The sequence below is a fragment of the Gymnogyps californianus genome, chromosome 6 (assembly GCF_018139145.2).
Source record: "Gymnogyps californianus isolate 813 chromosome 6, ASM1813914v2, whole genome shotgun sequence".
Lineage (NCBI taxonomy): Eukaryota > Metazoa > Chordata > Aves > Accipitriformes > Cathartidae > Gymnogyps > Gymnogyps californianus.
In genome coordinates, this window is record NC_059476.1 from 16,009,547 (window position 1) to 16,032,699 (window position 23,153).

Genomic DNA, 23,153 nt, shown 5'->3' on the forward strand with positions numbered 1-23,153 from the left:
GTTACTTGTCCCAAGTCCTAGCAGACTCAGAGAGGTTAACTGTGCAAAGCTAGGTCAAAACAGAGCACCAGTACAGCCAACAGCTCATCTTGATATGCAATAGGGGATATTTGCTGATAAAAGTGGAGCAAGAAATGAGAGTGGCAGGAACATTATCAAACATTTTAACTGCTGCACGTTAGGGCTTCAATTGTATGGTCAAAACCACTGCAAAGTTGCTCTGACTCAAGTGGGTTGTTTTGCTCTAATGCAATCTGCAAGATCAGACTGTTTCACTTACTTTCACAAAAAGTTTCCAGATAACCATTAAAAAGAAGCCCTCAAAATTAATCATTTTAATTGTTCCCAATGGAAGAGAGGCCCATTCAGTCAAGGTGCCTGTCAGTAACCCTTCTCTTCCTTCCTTTCCCCAGCAAGTTTTGGGTATGTTTCACAATTTGTCTGAGGTTGTCCACAGGGGCAGAGGTCTCCCCAGATATTACTTCCCCATAATATTGCATGGGAGAGGCAATTAGGTTAACAGAGATTCAAATTAGCATGTTAAAATAGAGGAGTCGGGTCTCAACTACAACACTGCATAAATAGAAGAGATAGAGCAAGCCTGGCTTTTTAAATTCAGCTGTTCACAGAACTACTGATTTTCCTTTAAACTAAACATTCAATGCAGATAGCTAGTCTTTGGTACAAACTTTCCTCCTCTCTGGAGTAAACCTGCACTTCACCAAGGCAACATTTGCAAGGAGAGGTCATGTACTGCAGTAGACCAATGACACAGTTGGAAAATGAGAGACTGTCTTTTGGGCTTACACAATCAAAGCACATCTCTGCCGCAACAGGGCACATTACGGTTGCCTGACGTTGCCCCAAATTGCACCAAAGGTTTCCTAGCTCTCTATCTCTAGCTGCACACTGAAAACCATTTTTGTGTCTCCATCATCTCTTTTCTTGGTTTAAAATCCAACACACTTTGAGTACAACATGGGAAGACCAGCTTTCCTGATAAACATTTTAAAATCTAAATAGCAAATGCCAGTGGCCAGACCCAGCAGGAGAAGCCAGCTTAGATTTGAATACTTTTTTAATCCAACACCAAAGAATTTCTGAATCCAAGATTAATAATGAATTTAACATCAAGATCCACTTTTTTCCTTCCCCTCCAGTTTACAAGCTTCTCTGTCATTAGGGAAAAAAAATTGCAACAAATTTTCCCCTAAATAAAGGAACATTTCAGTAGTACAACGTATATCATAAGCCTTATGTTTCTGCAGCCATAAATGCCAGGCAATTGGACCTGATTTTCTCCATAAACCTATCCCTCAAATTAAACAGCATACAGTGGTCGCTTCTCTTCCCTGGCTACTGCCACCTCAGGGAATCACAAAGCATGAAGGTGCCACTACTCCACTAGAAACCCCTGGGTTTTCCTCACTTTGCACATTTGAATTGGTCCACTGCACTCAGGCTTGCCCTGGTCCCTGAGCACACATAAGTCACTGCAGTAAGCACCAGTAAATGAAAGTTTAACATCTGCATGATGCAGAGTTCAAAAGGCAAGTGAACTCGGGGGGAAGGGGATTACAAGCAGCTAAGAAATGTGGTTTAGGGTACACAGCCTCTCTGTAAGTACAGCATTTTACTAATCCATGGAGAAGAACACATTTGGAGACCAATTAAAGCAGTTGCCAGAGCAAGCTGAGGCACCCTTACTTTAAGTATCCTATTTTAAGGATACTCTCAGGCTCTTCTCTCGTCCCTGATGTGACACACAATGTGGGACCTGCTGTCCCAAGCACACCAACCAGCACAGCTATGCAGAAGACTTGCTGAAAACCCAGAAGAAACACAATGCCCTCCCCATCCCACTATCCTGCAGGGCACTGTTAGGGATCCCCAAAGCAGTGAAGCTCCAATAACACACATGGATGTGAAGGCACTTCCATGGCTGAAAAGATTATACAAAGGACTGTGTTCTCCTTGCACAGTTCTCCCCTGCACAGTAAGAACAGAAGATCCAGTACTCTTGGTACCCTTTCACTACCTTTTACCCTACTTAATCTCCCTTACAGGCACTATTCTGTTTGCAGACCCTCCAAGCATCCAGCCCAGCATCACTACATGAAGATCAAGGAAGCCTCCTCCTTAGCTCAGCACATCTGCAGGAGGATCTCTGTAGTGACACAGGGAAACTGTGGACAAATCAAAGCAGAATACCCAAGAAAGACGCCTGAAGCCAGAGGAGCTGCGCTTTAAGAGCACAAGTCTCTGAAGTTTTGTTTGGGTGTACAGGCACTGTCTATTTAAGCAGTAGTCCTGCTCTGCTGGACTGCAGCAGACAGCAGAAAACCCAGCTGTGGGTCAGGAGCGCATGGGATACTTTCTAAGGAAGCTTCTCACAGAGGGAGATATCACTGAAAAGCAAGAAGAAAAGTTTCAGTCCTGCCCATTAACAGCTGAGGTTCAGTAAGAATACAACCCTGGCTACTCTAGAGAGTCTTAGTCCTGGCAAACCTCCAGGTCAGGAAACTGCAGCCTCTCCAAAGTACTTTCGAATGGCTAGAGCTAGAGGAGCCCTCCCTGCTCCTACCCCACCGCGCACAACTGCTGAGCTGTTCCTGAGCTCTGTGTGTCCATAGTAGAGAAAGCTGGTGGGTTCTCAGCAACGATGGGCCAAAATACTTAGGTGGTTGGAGCCTGATTCTACAGCAGTTCTTACACCAGCAGAACTATCCCTTCTTATGAAGGGGCTCTCAGTTTACACCAGCACAAGTGACAAGGGAGAATCGGGAGGGCACGTCAAATGTTTAGGAGGAAGTGGAGGTTATAGGCCATGTTCAGCCTCACTGAGGAACAAATGCATCCAAGCTCTGGCAAGAAGGGTGGGGACTGCAAGGGAGGAAAAGCTTCACACACAAGTGCATAGGGAATGCATATGGGTGAAATATGGCCTCCTGCAAATAAAACAGAAACCACAGCGCTCCCCAAAGCGGACCTTGCTAGAAACCAGATATTATCTTTTTGATATCCACCCTCATTAGACAGCAAGCAATAAAACCTATTAGTGAAAAATTCATCTCCCCTGCCCCTTGCCCTGGCCCTCCCCCACCACATGCCCTCCTGCTCTGATCCTCTCCCTCTTCTAGGATGGCTGCGATTTGTTCTGAGAAGCGACAGGTTTATAGGTTAGCCGACACCTTCTCTCTGTGGAATTTTAATTAACTTCTCCCATCGTCAATATGTTAAGGAGCAGGGTTCCCATTATACGAGGTCAGCAGCGTGTTTCAGGCCCTGCTATATCAGCCGTCAAATTGAAGAATTAATGACGTGGCTAATTGGCTCTAATTCTCCACACCCCCCTCCCCAAAATATGGAGGGGTAAGGGGGGGGGGGGGGGGGGGCGGTAGGGTGGGCTAGCGGGGGAGGCTGGTACAGTCCACAGTCTCATAAAAAAAATGAAAGTGCACAATTTAAGCCCACTTGTTCATGGGGTAGCTGTTCCACCACCTCCCATTTATCACCCTGCAGGGAGGAAAGGGGGGGTGGGGAGACTGTGGGTAAATATTGTGACAGAGAGTGTGCACAAGCGTGCACACCAGGGAGAGGAACACTGTCCTGACAAGAGGCCACCTCAGTAGGTCATCACTTAGGAGTAGGAAGCAGCATGCCACTGGGCTCTAACCAGCCACGGTGATAGAGCCAGGGCCTGTCTGCTAGAAAAGGGGCCCTTGCAGCACAGAAGACAGCAAAGGGCTTCTATCTAACATCTTGCAGCTGCGTTAACGCACATGGCACTTCTTCAAAAACACTATCTGTCTCAAACACTTGGAGCAATGGGACAAGGGAACGGCAAAATCATAGCAGGCCTCGAGGGTCATTTCCCTGATAATGCCATTAGCTCCGTACCACTAAGTTTTGCAAAACGAGCTTGGAAATCCAATGAGGACAGCAGTTGTGGGAAGTATTTTGGTTTTGCACAAGCCTAAAATTCACTAGTTGCAGACATCACATGGGCAGCAACAACAGCTCTTCTTCCCCCTTCCTTGAGGAAGGCTGAGGAAGAATCTCTCTTGCATGCAGAAGACCAGCTTAACAGTGAACCAAAGAGACAGACTGTTGCTGGTCAGTGTAAGATTTTAGCACCAAGAGTTTAAAGTTGCTCAGATTTTCACTTCCTGAAGAACAGGAGCACTTTGAAAAACACCCTGGAAGACACTGATGTAGGTACTGCCCTTGCTTCCCATGCTGAAGTTGTAGTTGTAACACTACACCCACATTAGAAGTGCAGGGCTACAGGGAACAGAGGCTGGAAAACCTCATCCCTGAACTTCACTTCCATCTTTCCCAGTTCAGCAGGCTCAAAGAAAACCAAGCTCTAACCACTGCACGCAGCTCCCAAGCAGGGACCTTTTTGCTTGGCATCTCTTCTGCCAGAGAATGAGAATACAAGCTGGCATCTTTTCAGTACAGAAAACCTCAAAAGGATCTGGCTCACTGCTTCTAATTAGTAAGTCAGAGAGTTCGCTCTGCAGGTAAGAGTGAACAGGTCCCACCTGAGACAGTAACAGGAACGCAGGGCCATTTTCACAGCCTCTTTATGAGCGGATTACTCCGCTGTTACATGGAACAAAGACGACATGCTCTTCCCTGAGCTCCTGCTGCAGGCACAAACACCTGATCAGCATCCACCCAAATCAAGTCCCTGAAGTGTCACACTGGTGCCTCGGAGAGATTTGTGGACACACAGCCTATCCGACTCTTACTTCTCTCTGTTGGAAATTGGGAATAAAGAGATCTCAGTTACCTTAATAATGGGCTGATAGCAATGGACCACACTCGATCCTCTGTCTGCACTGTATGTAGACACTGCCCAACTCTGCCCGTGGACAGGGACCAAACCTAAAGAGAGAGATGCATGTTATGCCACATCACCCAGAAGGTGCAGAAGGTAGGACGCACGCTGCTAACGTGCTGGAAGAGCTGCCAAAACGGTCATGCTCACCTTCCCTGAGATCCTCTCCCTGAATTCCCATTACTTATTTTTGAGGAGCAGAGCCTTCAATGACTGGCAGAAACAAGCACTTAAAGTTACACAGAGATTCAGCTTATGAGTATGACCTTCCATCCCACTGGTACCAGAGAGAGCACCCCCATCACCACGTGCTCTCTAGGGCAGCACTCAGAGATTTCTCATCTTCTGTAGTTAAATAAACAAGAAGTAGGATTTGTTCAAATCTCTGCTGTTCTCCTGAACAGTGTGGGAAGACTCTGTACCACCCCTGAAAAATTTCCATTCATATTATCTATAAAATTAATCATTCACTATCCTGTAAAATAGATTTTATAAACCCACCCCCTTTTGACCAAGTTTCTTAAGTGTTCCCCAGGCTATTTTCAAATAGGCCCCCCTTGCTCACTGACAATGTGAGAGAATCTCTTCCCTCCCCCATCAGTGCATACATGCACGTTCCCTTCCACCAGTTCACCACCCTCCCACCCCCCCTTTGCTTCTGGGTCCTAATAAAGCCCCCCAGATTCTTGCTGGGGCCTCTGCTTGTGGCCCTCATTTTCTCCACCTTGCCTTCATTCTTGGCACACAGGACTTGAGCCCCCAGTTCTCTGTAACCAACCCCCAATGTTTCACTTCAAGACTTCAAAGCTGGGAGTGCCCTATTTGTTTGTTTGTTGATAATGCCTGGGATTGCAGGCTATTCTTGTCAGCGGGGAATTTAGCACCTAGTGTCAGCAAAAGCAGCAGAAAAGCTTAACTCTTTTAAGGCATCCCTATCTCCTACAGGTTAAAAATATTGCTCAGAGCACACTATCTGGTGCCTATCACACAGGAATGTACATTAGCAGCTCTTCAGGGCTTAGTCCTAATCAACACTCAGCAGAGCCCTCAATAGCTTAGACACTTAGAGTCCCTTTAAAAGGCTAGTAGGGATTCCCTTCCACCCTCCAAGAGTCTCATTCACACAAACAAGGCAGCCTACAAAAGAGATGATAAAAAAAAAAATAAGAGGTGAACATCCCTAGAGCCTATGCTGTGGGGAGCACTGGGTGGGCAAGATCTCACACTAGCTGCAAGAAAAACAGCCTTAAATTCCCCTCCGGCCTTCAGGAATTTGTTCTCAAGGTCGGGAAGGTCTGTCCTCCGGCTGCCAGGGAAGCAGCAACAAGGCACTCTCCCAGCAATGAGGCTCCACAGAACAGAGAGGAGCAGCCCTGCTTAAGTGTGAGACAAAGCAGCATCAAGGCCTTGCTCCCAGGAGGCAAGCAGCATCCCCAACAGTGTCCTTCGCATCTGAACACTGCTCTACTTGGGAGTGATTTTACCCAGGAGTACACCCATACAGAGGGACCAACGAGAATTGATACACTGATGCTGCTCAGCAGCCTGTCAGATAGTTAGTCATTACCACACACTTCCTATAAAACCTTGAAAGAGACATTCAAGTCTTTCTTTGCCCCAACTTCCCCTCTTGCAAAACAGGAATAGCGGTTTTTCCTCCTACCTCCATTAATGCTCTATGATATGCACCAGGGACCAAGAGTATCCATCAGCCTACCCTGAGCAACAGCCAAAGCTTTCAACATATAGCAACCACTTCCAACAATGAAACAAGCGGTTGTGAAGATGCTACAGGTGCTGCATCGCGCTAGCAGGACAAGGGTGAAACACCTATGTGGAGTTTCCTAAACTACTAAAACAGAGTCAGTTACAGCTCAGGAGAACAACTTTCCAGGTCCATGTAGGAACAGAGCACTGCCAACCAGATCCAGAAATACAAAAATCAACAAGGTCCTGCCTCAAGAAATAGTCAAAAATTATGTGACAGGATTCAGTGATGCCAACTGGAAGAGAAAAATGGGAGCTGACAGTATTCATAGTCTAACTTCACTCCTGGTTTGCAAACCAAGAACCATAAAAAAACCACCCAACCCCCTCCCGCCCCCCGAAAACACAAACCACAAATAAACAAACCACAACCCCACAGATTTGGAAAAGACATCATGCTATCCCTTAAAGAGATCGAATATACAACAAAGAGTGCGTGAAGCAGCACTGCATCACAAAGCAAGGATGTGCTTGAGATACATACGGCAAATTTCAGACTAACTGGCATGGATCTCCACTACAGTGTTAGATAGATGTACACTGAAAGAAGCAAAACATCAGCTGCTGCCTTCTGCACTTCCTAGTTTAAACCAGCAGCTGATGTCATAAAGTACTGCCAAATCTCTTTCTTAAAAGCTTGGCACAGCAAGCATCTTTTCAGAGACAGGAGCCTACACCAAGATACCCAGCACTCCTGCAGACACAAGACAGGGCTCAACAGTTCTGCTGACATTCACGGCACAAGACCTCTGAGGTCACCTCTGCAGCAGCACCTGCAGCTGCTGGAACATCACTGCTCACCTTCGCTGTTCTGTCCCGGGAGCCACTGACAATGAGGCCACCTTGGAAGTCCACACAGTTCACCTCCTGTTCATGCGCAGAGAACTTGACACTGTAGGAGCCATGGATCTTGTGAAGGACAATATTTCCGTCTCTGAAAAACAAATCCCCAGGCAGGGAGTCTGTATCAGCTGCATCTCCCTTGGACATGCACCTTCCATTAGTGCTTAGGAGTGCCACAAAAAGACCAGGACTGATCTCTCGTGGGAGCTGAAATTCATGCAGCATTATTAACCCTCCACTCCTCACACATCACCTGTTCTCTTGCAATCCCACATCCGGCCAGTCAAAGCCTGATCTGCCGCACATGAAAATTTTCCTGGCTATCTTTCCACCCTCCACTTTGTGTTAAGCTGCAGAAACTAGCAAAGCAGCCATTATTCCTCCTACTGCTTTGAGCTTGCCAGAATCCTGGCTGGATGCTGAATGGCTGGAGTACAGGAACAACTCAGAGGTCCTTCTCACCCATGTCCAAGCCTCAGCTTTTCATTCATTTCAGAGCAGCCATGCAGGGTATTGTGCTTTGAATTAACTACAAAGACACTTAGACTTTTTTCAACCAATACAGTTACTGGAATTTTAAATGCATGTCTTCATTTTCACCTGAACTTTGGGCTACAGTACACAGGGGAGAGTCTCAAGATACCCAGGACAGACAGCCATGCTTGCATCTCCCAATTCTGCGCTTAAGTGCTGTGTATATTAATAGCTAAAACTTTATAAATAACAGTTCTGTCATTTGCTGTAATTGAAAAAGGCCAGTCAAATGCAAAATTAATTGGAGAAGCATGTGTGTGCTGGAATGCTTGGCCATTTTCCCCCTCTCCACTATTACATCAGTAGGTCTAATAAACATTTACTTGTCTCTAGAAAGCTTTATGCACCACTGCAGTCCCAGTTAACCAGCAGTTCTGAATATCAGAACTCAGTCTAGCTACCCTGACCCTAACAGGGAAAGAAATGAAAATTGCACGTCAGTCAGGATTGGCTGATCAGTCAATCCTGATTCAACAATTGTGGACATCTACACAAGTTCAAAAGAGAAGAGGATGCTTTATAAGGTCAACAGCATGAGACTCAACTCCTCCACTGCTGTAGTAGAAGCTTTTTCAGGACAGAACCAAATCATAAGAGAGGAAGCAGCAGCAGTTGAACACAGCCAAGCATGAGGACACTGTGTAGCAAGATTGACCCCGCTGCTCTGGGCTTGAGTTACACAAAACCCTTCCAACTTCACTGCAACACTCCTTGGGCTCCTTCATTCACCCAACTTACCCCCCTCCACTGACGATGTGGGAGTTGACAAGAACAAAGCGACATACATCCTCCTGGTGGCCAGAGAAGATAGCTTGAGGGTGACGCTGCAAACCTGTACCATCTGGACAGAGCCGGTAGGCCTGGATGTTCTCCGCTTGAGACAGGTAGAGATATTCGCCATCCAGCTCCATCCAGGGCATCAAACTGCAAACAGACAGCAGGTTGGGGGGGTGCAGGAGTGGGGAGAAGAAAACAAAACAAAACCTCACACACAAAAAGAAAAAGATTGCATATATAAACATATCAACAAAAGCAAATGCCCACTCAAGAAAACTGTGAAGTTGGAGCTGCTGGTCACATGCAAAAGCGGGGCTTAATATAGTAGCACAGTCAAGAAGTGAAGCTTGTCCAACAACATACAAAGCAGATCACATTGCTGGCATTTTTCTACCCAAGAGCTGAGGAAAAGGAAGCATGGAATCTCTGAAAGAGAAGATGGCCAAGAGTCTAGTGAGTTTAGACAGGAAATACTTAAGGCTCCCTGACCCCTCGTTATGAGCCCTCTACTTTTTAATGAAACTAGACTATGAGGCATTTGCGAGCTATGCCAGGTGTTTCTAACAGAGCCTTCAATATGAGGCTCTTGGTAGTGTCAGTCTTGATCCTGCATATTATTTGCTGATGCCAAGCAGAGACCACAGAGCTGCCACTGTTTCACAAGCATCTCAGCAGGGGAGCAGGTCACATCAAATAACACAGGTTTTCCTACAGACAGAAAGTCCTCCACCTCCTGCATTCTCTGTATGCCGATATGTAAAGCTGCAGGGTAAGCCTGAGGCTATCCAAGAACTTTGTGCTCATCATGTAGAGGAGGTATTTTTCTACATTCACACCTCTTCCACTGCTGAGCCAAAAGCAACTGCAGAGCAACCTCTTGATTTCTGTTGCCCACATCTTTCAGAAGAGCCCATACACCCTTTCTGCCCCTTGCTATCTACAGGACAGTGGCAGGTTCCTACAGACAGGCTCCAGGCCAAGAGCAGTGGACTGCTAAAGGAGCTGTTCCAAAGTATCTTGAAGATTGAAGTTACAAGTGGAAAATATGCTTCACTTCCTGGGAGACCAAGAAGAGAAGACACTCAAGCAATGTCTGAATCAAGTCTGTCATCACAAGAAGTTTATTTAGTCTTGAAACAAAACCAAAATACAGAAAACAGAGCAGGCTACAATGCATACTTAGGCAGTGAGCTCTTTGCTCAAGATCTTGCTTTTGTGTAGCCACCAGAGAATCAGCAAATAGGCCTTCTGGATACGGCAAAGCCAGATACAAAGAGACATGGGGCTCGTGTCCTATGGGGCATGGATGTGTGAAATTGTCTCCACTCTGCAGTCATTGCCGAGTGCACCAATACCCATGCAAAGAGTGAGCAAAACCAGAGCCTTTCCATAGAGCAGCCTTTCAGTTTTCAAACTATTCAGGAACAAACTATTTTGAAAGCAGGGCAGCTTCTCATAAAAACCTGTCTCCCTCTTTTTTGCAGATCATTCGTCCTCAGAGGTCATGATTTTCTGTGTCAGCAGAGCCATTACGCACAGCCACACCTCATAACATCACAATGAGGAACTAGAAACAGGCAATAGGACAAGATTGCTTATTAGATAGAAGGTTCCTGCTTGCCTGCATTCATCTTCAATAACAGGCTTTTAGTCACACGGACAAAGCAGTTGAGCACAGGTTATAATGTTCATCTGGGACTTGATCATATGCATGGAAAAAATAAGAGGCATCTTTGGAGCAGCAGCTTTGATTTTAGGCAGGCTTTGATTTCCCCTTCCTTCCTCCACTCCTACGCAGTCCTCTAAAAACAAGTGAATATCCAGCTTACCTAGACTAAGCCAGTTTCTGCGGCTCTCCTCCTGCTGCAGTTTAGCTTTTTACCTTTTTCTATGGCTTTTTCATAAGGAGAAGTAACAAATTTGAAGCAGGATAAATGAAAATTAGAGGATGCCGTTTGGATGGTGGCCTCATTAAATCAGTCCTTGCCTTTTCACTTGGGGAGCTGGTTTAGTAATGATGTCTAACATCCACCGAGCCTGTCTTCACAGATGGTTGCAAGCACTTCAAAGGCAGGTATACAACCTGCACCAAAACCCACTCTGCTCATTACAGCTATTCCCAGGACTTTAGATAAGCAGTGGCACATTATCCACCACTTCAACCTACACAGCACAAAAAGGCATGAAAGCTCAGTAGCAGGTCCCTGTTATTCAGCAGCTTACAAACCATAGTCTTTCCATTTTTCCTTCTGTCTGATGATGTGAAGGCTGAAAATTTAGATGTGCTATTCAGACAAGGAGACCTATCTTACGTTTCGCTTTGAAAGCTGAGTACACCTTTGCAAGCAAGAATTTAACAACAATCTCCTCTCATTAATGTCAAATATACTTTTTTTTTTTAGTGAAGGAGAGAAGCATAAGGTAGGAGAATGAAGAAGCATAAGGTAGAAGAATGGCAATTAGCATTTTAGATTTGTACATCCAAATCAGGGGCCAGGATAAAGCACAGGAGACAAACCAAGCATTTTGAGGGGACACATAAGTCTGTGTCTGGGATCAAGGTATGCTCATTGTGAGAGCAGGACAGAAAATTGCTCATGGTATACAGCAATAGATAGAAACATAACAGTTTGAAGTCTGCAGTAAAGATTGCTAAATCCGACTAGAACTGCACAGATCAGAACAATGATAAATTCAAGCTCTTACTAAGAAAGGAACTCTTGACTCTCCGACTGAATGCCTAGAGCAAGACAGCAATTCCAGTTACCCCACATCCAGTTAGCCAGCAACACCCAGAACAGGCCAGCAACATCACTTGTAAGACCCCATGGATCACAAGGAGCAGGAAACATCTCTTTTCAGGGCACAGAGGCAAACCCAAGGCCCCGCAGCAGCTGACACAGAACAAAGTAGAAGAGAAAGGAGCCACTTGCTTGCATTTCCATTTCAGGACCGTCTCCCTCCGGCAGCGTCCGTGCCTCCAGTTCTGAGATACTTTCACCCTTTCCTTCACTGGAATGCCAACTGCTCTGCAGACAGAAGAAGAGAGATGAGATTAGCAACCAGGACTGATGCTTTATGGACAACAAATACACTCAAGCTGGTCAGAGGTATGCTCTCACTCTGGTTCCACAAACAATGAACTGGCAAACATTGATGGTGCCCGAGCCACACTAGAGCAAGCACACTCGTGAAAGTTGACAAGAAAGGAACACTGAGCAGAGTGGGTGCTTATCAGCAAAGAAAGCCATCCCTGATGATCACTAGTGTACAACCTTAAATCTGATCAAGACCTGATCTAGTATACTGAATGCAACACAGGTTCAGACAAAACGTAATCAAAACAAGATGACATGGAAAGAAACTACCAGAACAACCAGAGAAACAGGACATCAGTCTTCTAATAGAGACTAAAGAAAGCCAGTTAAGATAAGGACAACACCATAACAAGAACAGATGGAAGAAACACGAGTCAGGAGAACACTGAAACTAGAAGCCAGAAGAGTGTGTCTAGCCAGAAGACTAGTAAAGAAACTGCTGCAGACCCTCACCTGCCTGACAATCACATAACCAGATACAATAATTAGAAATCAAGATATGTTCAAACTAAAAATAAAATTCATTCATCTGTATAACCATCCAATGCACACACACCCCAAGACAATCTTTTGCAGCAGCTCACCAAAGGATAGAGAATTCCACCACATCGCTTGAAAATTCTCTACTTACAGTCAAAATTAGTAAAAGAGAGACTGTAGTTCATAAGCAATTGCTGGGATACAAACCAAAGTTATTGGGACGAGCCGAGACAAGCCAAGATCAACACAGCTCAAGAGGTGACAAAAGGTAGGTACCACAGAGACCTGGGACCAAGGTCTCTTTAGAGTCTACATGAACATACCCAGTTCAAGCAGCTGTTCAACATCTGTTTTGCTTTCATGATCCAGGGTTGATTAAAGAGGGGGGAAAAAGGCAGCTTTAGCTCCCACCTTTCTCATATCATAAACTTAATTATTCAATATCCTTGGTGAAGCTGCTTAAGTAGAAAAGATCAGAAAAGTACAAACAAGAAGAAACTCTTGAAGTTATCCTTTGTAACTAGGGGTTGTGAACCACTTACTAGACTACAGAGTTTATCCCCCTCATGCATTTCTCAACAGCCAATGTTCCCAGATGCATAGGATGAAGGGAAGATCCTTGAGAGATGGGGACCGGTGCCCGATCAGAACCAGTTCCCTCCTCCCATCCGTACTGTGCCCCCAATCCGCTTCCCAGAAGTGGGATTTTTGGGTACTCTGTCATTTTTAAAACAAAGATTAGCTCCCTGTAAATAAACATCTCCTGTGGTTGTTAATGGGTGTAGGAATCTCTAACCTGGCCCTGGGCCTGGCCAGATTCTCATTTTCCCAGCCTTCCTTCCATAGCCTCAGGCTCCTTTTTTTCTGCTCACCCTTCCCTCCCCTTTTCTATGCTTTCCGGCACTTGGTCACCATTATAATTTGACTGCATTCCTGGGCATGCGACCCACTTTAAACAAAAACAGAAACCACACACAGAAAAGCTTTCTGTGCCCTAGAAAGCTTTGCAACTATAAGTTTACGATCAGTAGTGCCACACCAAATAAAACTGAATTTCGGAAGCTATGAGCTCTTTATTTCTCCTAACTCTTTAAAAAAAAAAACCAAATAAAAAACCCCAAAAAACTATAGAGTTAGCCTAGGCTGCAAGAGGAATTCCTTTTTTAAAGGGAGCACTTGCAGGAGCTCATGGGGCCAGATAGCATCTGAGAGAGGAATGCACAGCACTGAAAAGTCAGGTCAGGTCCAGCAGCCTCCTCATTGCTTATTACTCTCCCAGACAGAGTTCAGGCTCTCCGCCTACATCCAATTCCATTCATTACTCCAAAACACTTCTCCTCCCCACATTCAACCCTCAGTTAAGTTCTCCCCACGTACAGATTTTAAGTCACCAGCTTGCACAGTGATGGAAAACGCACTCACACCACAACCCCCTCGCAATGTGTACTGGCCCAACCAGACATCCTGAGCTCAACGCACAAACCCTACTAAGACTAGATGTAATTTCCAAGGCTCCGAAAAAGGTGAATCCAAGGTCAAAAAAGCAGCCTCCATATTACACTGCTGGTCACTTTTCTAGTTTGGAGGCAGGCCTTGATCCTCCTGCTGCTGAAAGAGGAATTTCAGAAGAGAGTCACACATTGGCTTGGCCCAGAGTACCAGTTCACTACTGCAGTTACTCCTATAACAGCCACCTCGTTCTTTCACACAAATCAACAGTTCCTGTCCGGAAGGGGTGAGGACTATATGGGGGAGGTCTGGTGGGGTTTGGGGGGCTTTTGTTTATCTTTTTGTTTGTTTTACTGTTAATAGATATATTATTCATCCAGCCTGCCTCCTCCATATAGCAATTCTGGATCCAGCTAATTTAAACATGTCTTAGAAGCATCCACCTTTTATTTCCCAGACATTTTATTTATTCAAAATAGAGGCAAGAAAGGGGACAGAACATATGGAGGCCATGAGAAAGGGGATGTAGAAATTGGACTGATATGTCCCTCCCCTTTGCCAATACCAGGGCAGCAGAGACTGAATTGCAATGATTTTCAAGTGCTTGTCAGAGACATTTGATCCCCTATACCAGAAGAGAAGTTAAATCAAGCCCAGTGATGGAATCAAGTGCTGAGATATAATTTGATAACTTGATTTGCTTCCTCAACAGCACCCCCCAGAGCAACTCCCAGAATAGATCAAAAAAGGTGATGAGCATCACTGCAATGCATGAGAGCAGTTCTCAAATCTTAGAAAGTTAAAAAGGGCATAACCATATAAATGTAATCATTTGATAAAAAAAGATCCTTTTCTCACCTACAAAGACCATTTTGCTTCAATCATGATCAACACACTTTCTATACATGCAAATCTAAGAATTGTTTCATGATGACCTGAGACAATCAACAGACATCACACATCTACACTGAGTGGTTGACTTAACCAAGTACCTCCCACTTCAGTGACTGGATTGAACCTCCAAAGATTCAGGAGACTAACCCACCTTATGAAAACAAATGCTATGTAAAATGCTGTAGAGAGACCACTATCCACCAGCCAATGAATACCTTGACCTTTCTTAGTATGCAATCCAGCAAAATGCTAAGCCACATGCTTAAAATTCAGTACATGCTTAAGTGCTCTGTGAAATCAAGATCTTGGCATTCACATTGTCAGAGAAGCCACCCAACAGTGAACTTCATGACTGCTGAAGGCTGACTCACTGAGGAAGGACTGCTATTTTTACCAGGACCTACACAGCCCTGCATCGGAAAGTAACTGAAGTACAGCCCAACATCCTAGAAGGATGATAGGAAACACAGGAGGAAGGAATCAGTGAACACTGAATGTGAAAACTCAATGAAATTCAAGCAAAATGTTCTTAAAGCCCATCAGAGTCCATCATTTTACCACCTCTGCTAGGGCGTCACAATTATCAAGAACTCATAAAGTTACATGATCCAGAACACGCAAGGCTATCTTTGTTGTTAGCTAATTAATCAAAAAACCACTATCAGGATCCCAAACCATGCGATGTAATAAATGACCCGAGCTAATGCATGTTTCCAATTGCACGCACTCCTGATGGAAGCGCCCTTTACAAAGACTTTGTTACACTAAGAAAGAGAAGCTGAACATTTCTTACAGCCTGAGAGAGAGTTCCAGGATAAAAGCCATCCCAAGCAAGCCATTATAAAGGATTTTTCATTTCCCCCTTCCTACCTCACCCCACTCTACAAAAACAGTTAAAGTATTTTGCTCAAATTATGGATTTCCTCTCTTTCTTGGCAGAGTTACCAAAAGAAATATAATATTCCTTCTGGAGTCCACTTCCCAGCTGCTGAAGTGAGAGACTGGGACTATCCCCCCACAGCACCACTGACCCAGGTGACCTCAGCCACCATGGCAGTTGCTGGCGTGGGCCCCAAAAGAAAGCAACGAAAGAAAGAATCACTCACTCGGAGACTAAGCACATCTCCTCCTAAAGCTTCACCTCCAGCAGTTTTTGCCTTCAGTGATCCCCTCCCCAGCCAAAGTCCTTTGCTACCAGAAATGGTATTGCTGCAATAGCAAGAGCTTCTGTGCTTTACTGCATCCCGGGGAGATTTCTACTGACCATCTACAATTTCAAAACAATGGTGCCTGCAACAACATATACCGTGTTACAGAAGATAACACCAACATACTGTATATTTTCCCAGCTGCATGGGGCATCCTAACCCACCAAAATCCTTCACATTTTGCTACATTTTAAGTGCTGAAGAGCTCATCTGGAAATGCAAGTCTGCAGAGACCTGCTGAGACCGAATCTCTTCTGTGGACAAAATCTGCTGTCTGCATAAAAGCTGTCACCAGCCTGCCTCAGGCCTGACTGGAAGGGTCATACAGAGGAACAAATAGGTCACAGTGGCTAAGCCGCACTTTCAACCTTGGCCCTGTGGCAGGGATGGCTAACACAGGGACCAACTGCACTTATTTGTGTAATCGGGAGACACCTGTTGAGTGGCAGGGTCTCAGTGCAGTTACAAGTCATGGGCCACCAACAGACAGCCGAGAGGGAAAAGCTATTTATGTCAGGAGCTCCTGTTGCTGTCCTCAACAAGTCGGCCAGCTTTCAAAACGTCTCTTCCAGGACAAAAATTCCACCTGAATTCCTTTAGCATATGACCCTTATGTAGCTTACCGCCAGGTTCAGCCTGTCTTCTACACTCCCCTGCTTCCTATTTGACATGGGTTCACATAACTCTGAGACGGAAGAGAGCTCTGCAGACTGTTCTCACGCTGTTCCTTGCCTCCTCTGGTGTGTCTACACTATCTCAGTTAGACGTTACCAGGCTGTGCAGGTTTACTGCTCCACCTCACAGCTTGTGTGAACAATTCACCTGCACAAAGAAGTCAGCATCTCCAATAAGAGCCAGAGCTGCAGGCAATTTTCTGTACATGCAGCAAAGACACACACTTTCTCATAGGCTTCCCAAAAAACCATCATCACCAAGACTGAGCCAGACCATTCTGCCACCAGATGCCCTCTCCCTTACAAGTGATTGCAATGGGATCATGGCTAGAACCTCCAGGCGGGGTTTGGCCTCTCTCAGGGACTTATGTAGGCTTTTTGGAGATGAAATCTGGGCTGCTTCAAAAAATGCATAGCCCTGGGAAGATCTGAGAAAACCTACAGCTGCTCAATAGTTGTCATGTATATTCTGATTTGAAAGAGTAGACTGTCAGGGTAGTATTCGGGTAGAGTGAAATAACCCATAGCTAGTTCACTCATGCAGGTTACATGGATAATAGCAACAAGCACAGCACGCATTTTTTAAGCCCTGAACTAGATAAAATTCTTCTTCCACTTTGACCTCATTTTTAAGGAAAGGGTAGGCAGGCCTGAAAGAACTCTTACAAACAATTTCACATTCCCAGAACAAGAAGCAGTTTCGATATTGTGGAGCTGTCCTGGCAGATCTGTCCTGCCCAGAACTAATAGTTTAAGACAGAATAAGAACGAATCTAACAGGAGCTTCTAAAAACCACTGACTTTTCCAGCACAAAGCAATAGCTGTGTGCCCTCTTCCAGGCTTTTGCCGTTATTGCAATATCCTCCCCAGAATATTCCCCTCTGCATCATCTGCACCAGTTCATTGCCTACTTCATTTCTGACTTAAAGTAATGAAACTTCGGCAAAACAAGTTTTAAAAGATGAAGGAAACTGAAGCAGCTTTACAGGCATTCACACTCCCTCCCCCTCCAGAACTGAAGGCAGAGGTCTCCTATGATTGCTGCAGTTTGCATTTGGATTTGACTTGCATAGATTGGCCATTTCCTGCTCCTGCAGGTGTATATATTTTTCCAAGATCTGGAGAAAACACAGCTTTTATTAACTCACAGAAATGCTTACACAAGCTCTTAAATACTCAAAGATGATAAATTCATCCATTAATGAATCTGTTTCTCTGAACTGGAGAATATACCACGATCCTAGTGGGCAAGGCAGAACAGGAGACAGGGAGAGAGAAAACATGCAGTGGAACATTTCTGTATTTTGACAACAGCTATTAATATGTTACAAAGAGCACATTGTCAAGCTATTTAGGTTGCAACTTTTAACTTGCCCTCTAAAATTCCTTTGTAACAAAGAGGAAATAAGTTTAGCCCAGCTGCAACTTTATTCCTTTCTTCCATGCTTTAAATAAAGAACCCCCTTGCAATGAGCTCTTTGCCTCTCCGGTTTCTCCAGTCCAAGGTGGTCCAGCAGCAGGCACTGGATGAAGGCTTAAAGCACCCTCTGCTATTCCTGGCTCTGACACTGACCTGCTGCACAGAGGGCAGCTTGGTTGACATCTCTCTGCCTCCGCTTCCCCTCCCAGCCCTTGTTTACCCTGGCTATTTAGGCAGCAAGCTCGTCAGGGCAGAGACTGCTCTCGCTGGGCCTGTACAACAGCTGGCAAAACAGACACAGGCTACCAGACACAACTGTAATATCACTATACTCACCAAAAACCCCAAAGGCTTTGTGCTACTGCTCAGCTACAGTTTAGCTGCAGAAAGTGTTCTTAAGCTTTAACTTTCCTGTGATATGTTGCCATGCATTTTTGGAACAAAAATGCTCCATTCACCTTACGTCACAAAGACAGGGCTCAACTCTTGCTTCAGCAGCTCCTATGACTGAGTGAAGCAAAAATCCTCAGCGTAGGGACTATCTTTTTACCATCCTCATGACAAGGTCTTGTTGCACTACAGGTCTATACATAAAATAAACATGACTATAGAGAACAAGTGGCAGCCTGACATAGAAAGACTTGTAGGACAGGTGCCAAGAACCACATCCATCTAAAACCACTCTATACTTCCATAATACTGACACAATATTCTATTAAGCATTTGCTACTGCTGACTCAAAGAAGAAACAGCACATTTTTCACACTAAGGATGTGCTTTAAGAACCCTTCCAAGTCAGGCCCTGCTGTCCCTTATATGCAGTAATTCACACCGATGCGAACCTAGTGATTCCCCACCCACCCACGGAACAAAGTGTACAGAAACGTTGCTCAAAGCAAACTTCTTTCTTCTTCTGCAAGTGCACAATTGAATCAATACCTTAAATACTTCACTTTGCTTACATCTGCAGCTCCCGATTAGCTGAATCTACCAGAAAGGGCAAATATGAGATTGTCAATGTTGTGAATATGCCTTTCAGCATAACAGCTAGTGTCTGGGATTAAGTTCACATCTTCCTTTGACAACATTAGCAAATCAATTTAACATTTTTTAAGCCTAACTATGTGTCCTGAGATAACCACAGCTGGCAATTTTTAAAGGTAGACAATCAGGATAAGAAGTAGATAATTTTAAAAATTAAATCAAATAGTTTCAGGTGTACTACAATTTCTCTTTTCCATGCTGCTAACAGCTAGGGTTTTGCAATCAGTTTCTTATAAATTTTCTCTCTTCCCTATTTCGGCATAAGGAAGTTTTATAAGCAAGCTGACTGCGCTAACAGTTTTTTCACGTGCAAGCTAAAGCCTGTTCCCTCTGATGATCTTGCTACAATTATCTGAAGATATACCGAACAAAAACAACATTTTAAAGAAATGGTGTCATTTTCAAGTTAATCACCCTTTTAAAAAATGGGGAAGTGGGGGCGGGGGGATAAGTTTCACAGCTATCTTACACTCTAGGCTCAAATTTATCTCTATTTACAAAGCATTAACAGATGGCTTATCAAAAGCCATTTAACAGCAGAAATGATCAAACTATTCTGAGATGTTTTTTTGTTTTAAACAGTAAATACTCCCTAGACTAGTTTTTAACTTATGCCAGCCTCCCAGGGACCATCAGTTTGAGATCTAATGTTAGAACCATGCACGTTATTTCATTAAGTACATTTACCATAAACGGTTCCAGCCTTTGCTGTCTCAATTGCGGACAGTATTGCACAAAAACCTCTTAAAAGCAAAAACCAGTGTTCACCTCATCCAACATTATCCAGAATGTGCAACAGAAGCTTTAGCTCTTGAGCAAGTCAAAGCCAAGCTTACAAACTCAAGATTTACTCTATATCACTAAGAAAGCGCAGTTATCAAGACAGTCCAGCTATCCATCATCTTCATCACCATTCTATTTACCCAGTGATATTTTAGCTTAAATACCTACTCAGCTCACATTTAACCTTCAATGAGCAACCTACCAGGTTCCTACTTAGAATTACTATCAGGAAGAAAGACTTTGTGTCCAGAAGCTTACCTCAACCCCCTTCCCAACCTGTATCAGTTAGTTAAATAAAATATAACCTCTCTCTGCAACTCTTACTCCCCCATTTGCAAGAGCAGCAATCTTGCAGATTGATCTTGGAGATATGCATGAGGAGCAAGCAGTATGGAGGAGACATGGCTGTTTAAAACCGTCAAGCTGCCACAGAGACTATTAAACTCTTCTCCAGCTAAGTACAAATTTTACAGCTGTACCACAACTCAACACATGCACTCACGCTCGTTCTTCTGGAGATGTACAGATACTCAGATCCCCTGGTACTGCGATATGCCCTTGTCTTTTATTTGTTGCCAGAACTGTCTACCCTACTGGAGTAATACTCCTGCAACTGCCCCCCGATGCTGGATCTCCACACAGAGAAAACAAGTGCTTGGCTTTCAGGTATTCTCCATAAGATCTGCAATGCTATTTCAAAGAACTGAAGATTGTCTGAGCCTTCCATGAAGTTAAAAGTAATTAAAGGATTCATCCTCCAGATATATCTCAAGGTTCCTGCATAACCAGCTTGTAATGTCTCTTGGTGTGTTACCCATGATTGAACTCCCTAGGACCAGGGCAGTGCTGACCAATGCTAAAAGCAGCACTCAGTACTAGAGTTGTTTAAAGAAAACTTGAAAATAGGACGCAGCACAAAAGCACATCCTAGAATTACTAAAAAAAAACCCGGTTCATAGCAAACCTAACAGCACTGAAATCCCTGGGAGCTTATGATACTCAAGCAGCCTTCCCTTCACTTAAACCCTCTGACCTAGCAAACCTCTTCTGTAGCTGTTTATAGACCTGCATTCCTCTGCAGGGGGAAGTGGTGGTCCTTACATACACTGCACCTGCTCTGCTGTACACCTGATCCCTCCTGCAACTGAAGGAGCACAGTATCACCTTATTCTTAATGAAAAATACAGAACTTCATTTCCTCAGGAGACAAAATCATATATCACAGTAGACAGAGTCCAGTGCACAGCCATTCTGCAGCGCTTACCCGTGCTGACTTCGAAGGGAAGTGTGCTTAACTTTCAAGCTGTGAAGACTGAATGGGTTAAAGTGCTGGCCTGAAAATCCAACACAAGGAGTTTCAGCACCACCAAGTTCTGCTCCTGCTGGCAGGAGCCATAATTGTTTCTCTAAAGTCTGTGCTATTGATGAGATAGCAATATGAGACAGCAAAATAGGCCTCAAACACTGACACCCCTTCTTTTGATTCATGTCAACACAGTGTTTACAGAAACAATACTGAGTCACTGGATGACAAATAAGATCCTGGGCTGGCAGCTAAAGGGAAACCATAGGAAGAGATTCATAGATCCTAAGAACATAAACTTCATCTTGCGACCCTTAAAGTAGCAAGGAAAGCCCATTGTGTGTGGCTGCCTCCGAGTGGTGTTTCGTACGCTAGCAAATTTGAGAGAGGAAAGGCAATCTTTGGGTCCTTACCAACTGCTGCAAAGGCCCAAGCCCCAAAAGCTCTTCATGTAGAAAGATACTAGTGTCACACACAGTAAAGTCAAGAGGGCTCACACCTATGGCAACAGCACGTAACCTACAACGTGTTGTTGAACTGGGGGGGGGAACCCAACCCCTACACACAAAACTGTAAAACCCAGAAGCCACGAAGAGTCCAAGAGTCACTTTCTCTGTGACAGCCATCACCAGCTATACTAGCAAGCTGCTCAATGAGCAGAATCTAAGAAACATATTCCTGGGGCCCCCTGCCACAAAGGCTCTGGCACCTAATAATGTACATAAGCCCACTCTCCAGCCTTTACCCAAGACACCAGCCCAGGCCTTGCTCCCTTCTGGCTTCTTCTCTGAGGCCATCTTCAAGACCATGGCAGGGGCCGCTGCTCAGAAGCGGGGAGGGAGCGTGGGCACACAGGAGTCACCCCAGCTGCACACTGCTGCTCTGTCCGTTTCCCCATGCTCCCACCTCCCCTAGCTTGAAGCGCCTGACCCTACGTGTTTTGTCAGGGGGACTTTGGGGGACCGAGCTGATCTAGAGAGAGCCTCGGGCTCCAACACTTGAGGGCCGCTCCCGCCGGGCCTGGCTCCGAGGAGGCCCGGGAAGCCCCCGCCATGCTCGCCCGCTTCCTCGCGCGAACAAAAAGCGCCTTCCCACAAACCCCCAACCCTCCTGGGCAGAGCCGGGGTCAGGCCCCACCACCCCGGGGCCGCCACACGCGATCCCTCCCCTCCCAGGGGCGGCTCCACTGCGGGCCCGGCGCTACGGCCCTTCCTCTGCCCTCGCCACCCCTCTCGGCGCAGACTAAAGACGGCGCAGCCGCGCTTCGAGAATAGCGCCCCCCCACCCCCTTCCCTCCGCCCCCTCACGGCAGCGGGGAGCCCCCCTTAGCGACTACGCCAGGAGCGCAGAACGCCCCTTAGCAACCAGCTAGGCCGCAGCATCCCCGGCCTTTCCCAGCCGCCGCGGCCGCCTCCCCCCCCGCCCTTCCGCCGGGAAGGCCGCGCTTACAGGTCGGTGCCGAGCTGGGTGAAGCCGGAGTTGAGGCAGCCACGGGCTATACGCCTCCAGAGGAAATCGCGGCTACTGAGGAAGCGCAGGCGGCGACAGACCTGGCCCAGGCGGCCCAAGGCCTGCGCGTCCAGGTAGGAGCAGATGAGGAGCAGCAGCTCCTCGGGTAAGGCCCAGAGCGGGGAGGGGAGGGAGGAGGAGGGGGGGGAGGCGGCCCGGGATCCCCCCTCCGCCTGGGGGGATCGGGGGCTGCCCTTCCTCCCCATGGAGCAGCAGCTCCTGCCCCTCCTCCCCGGGAGCCGGAGCTGCTGCTGCCCGGGGGAGGCCAAGCCATGGACGGGGGCAGCCGCTCCCCAGTCACATGGGGCAGAAGCCGCTGCCTGTCACTCCCCCCCTCCGGGGGAGGAGGCGGCTACCGGGGCGGGAGGGGGCACGGGGCCGCCGAGCCCACCCTCGTTAGCGAATTAATTCATTAACGGGCGTCGCTGGGACTCCCCCTGCGCAACTGCCCCTTCTTCTCCCCCCCCCCCCCCCCCGCGCGGTCCGGCACACGGGTCCGTATTCTTCCGAGCTGGGATTAGTA

General features: G+C 46.0%; 1 protein-coding gene across 1 annotated transcript in view; it reads right to left on the bottom strand.

Moving 5' to 3' along the window:
• Nucleotides 1-22,904, bottom strand: part of FBXW4 (F-box and WD repeat domain containing 4) — a 63,041-nt gene extending 40,137 nt beyond the window's left edge. The window contains 6 exon segments of the mRNA XM_050899355.1: nt 4,799-4,893; nt 7,415-7,547; nt 8,729-8,914; nt 11,701-11,796; nt 22,571-22,755; nt 22,758-22,904. Coding sequence (XP_050755312.1) covers nt 4,799-4,893; nt 7,415-7,547; nt 8,729-8,914; nt 11,701-11,796; nt 22,571-22,755; nt 22,758-22,904 — 842 coding nt within the window.
• Nucleotides 22,905-23,153: the final 249 nt, after the last annotated feature.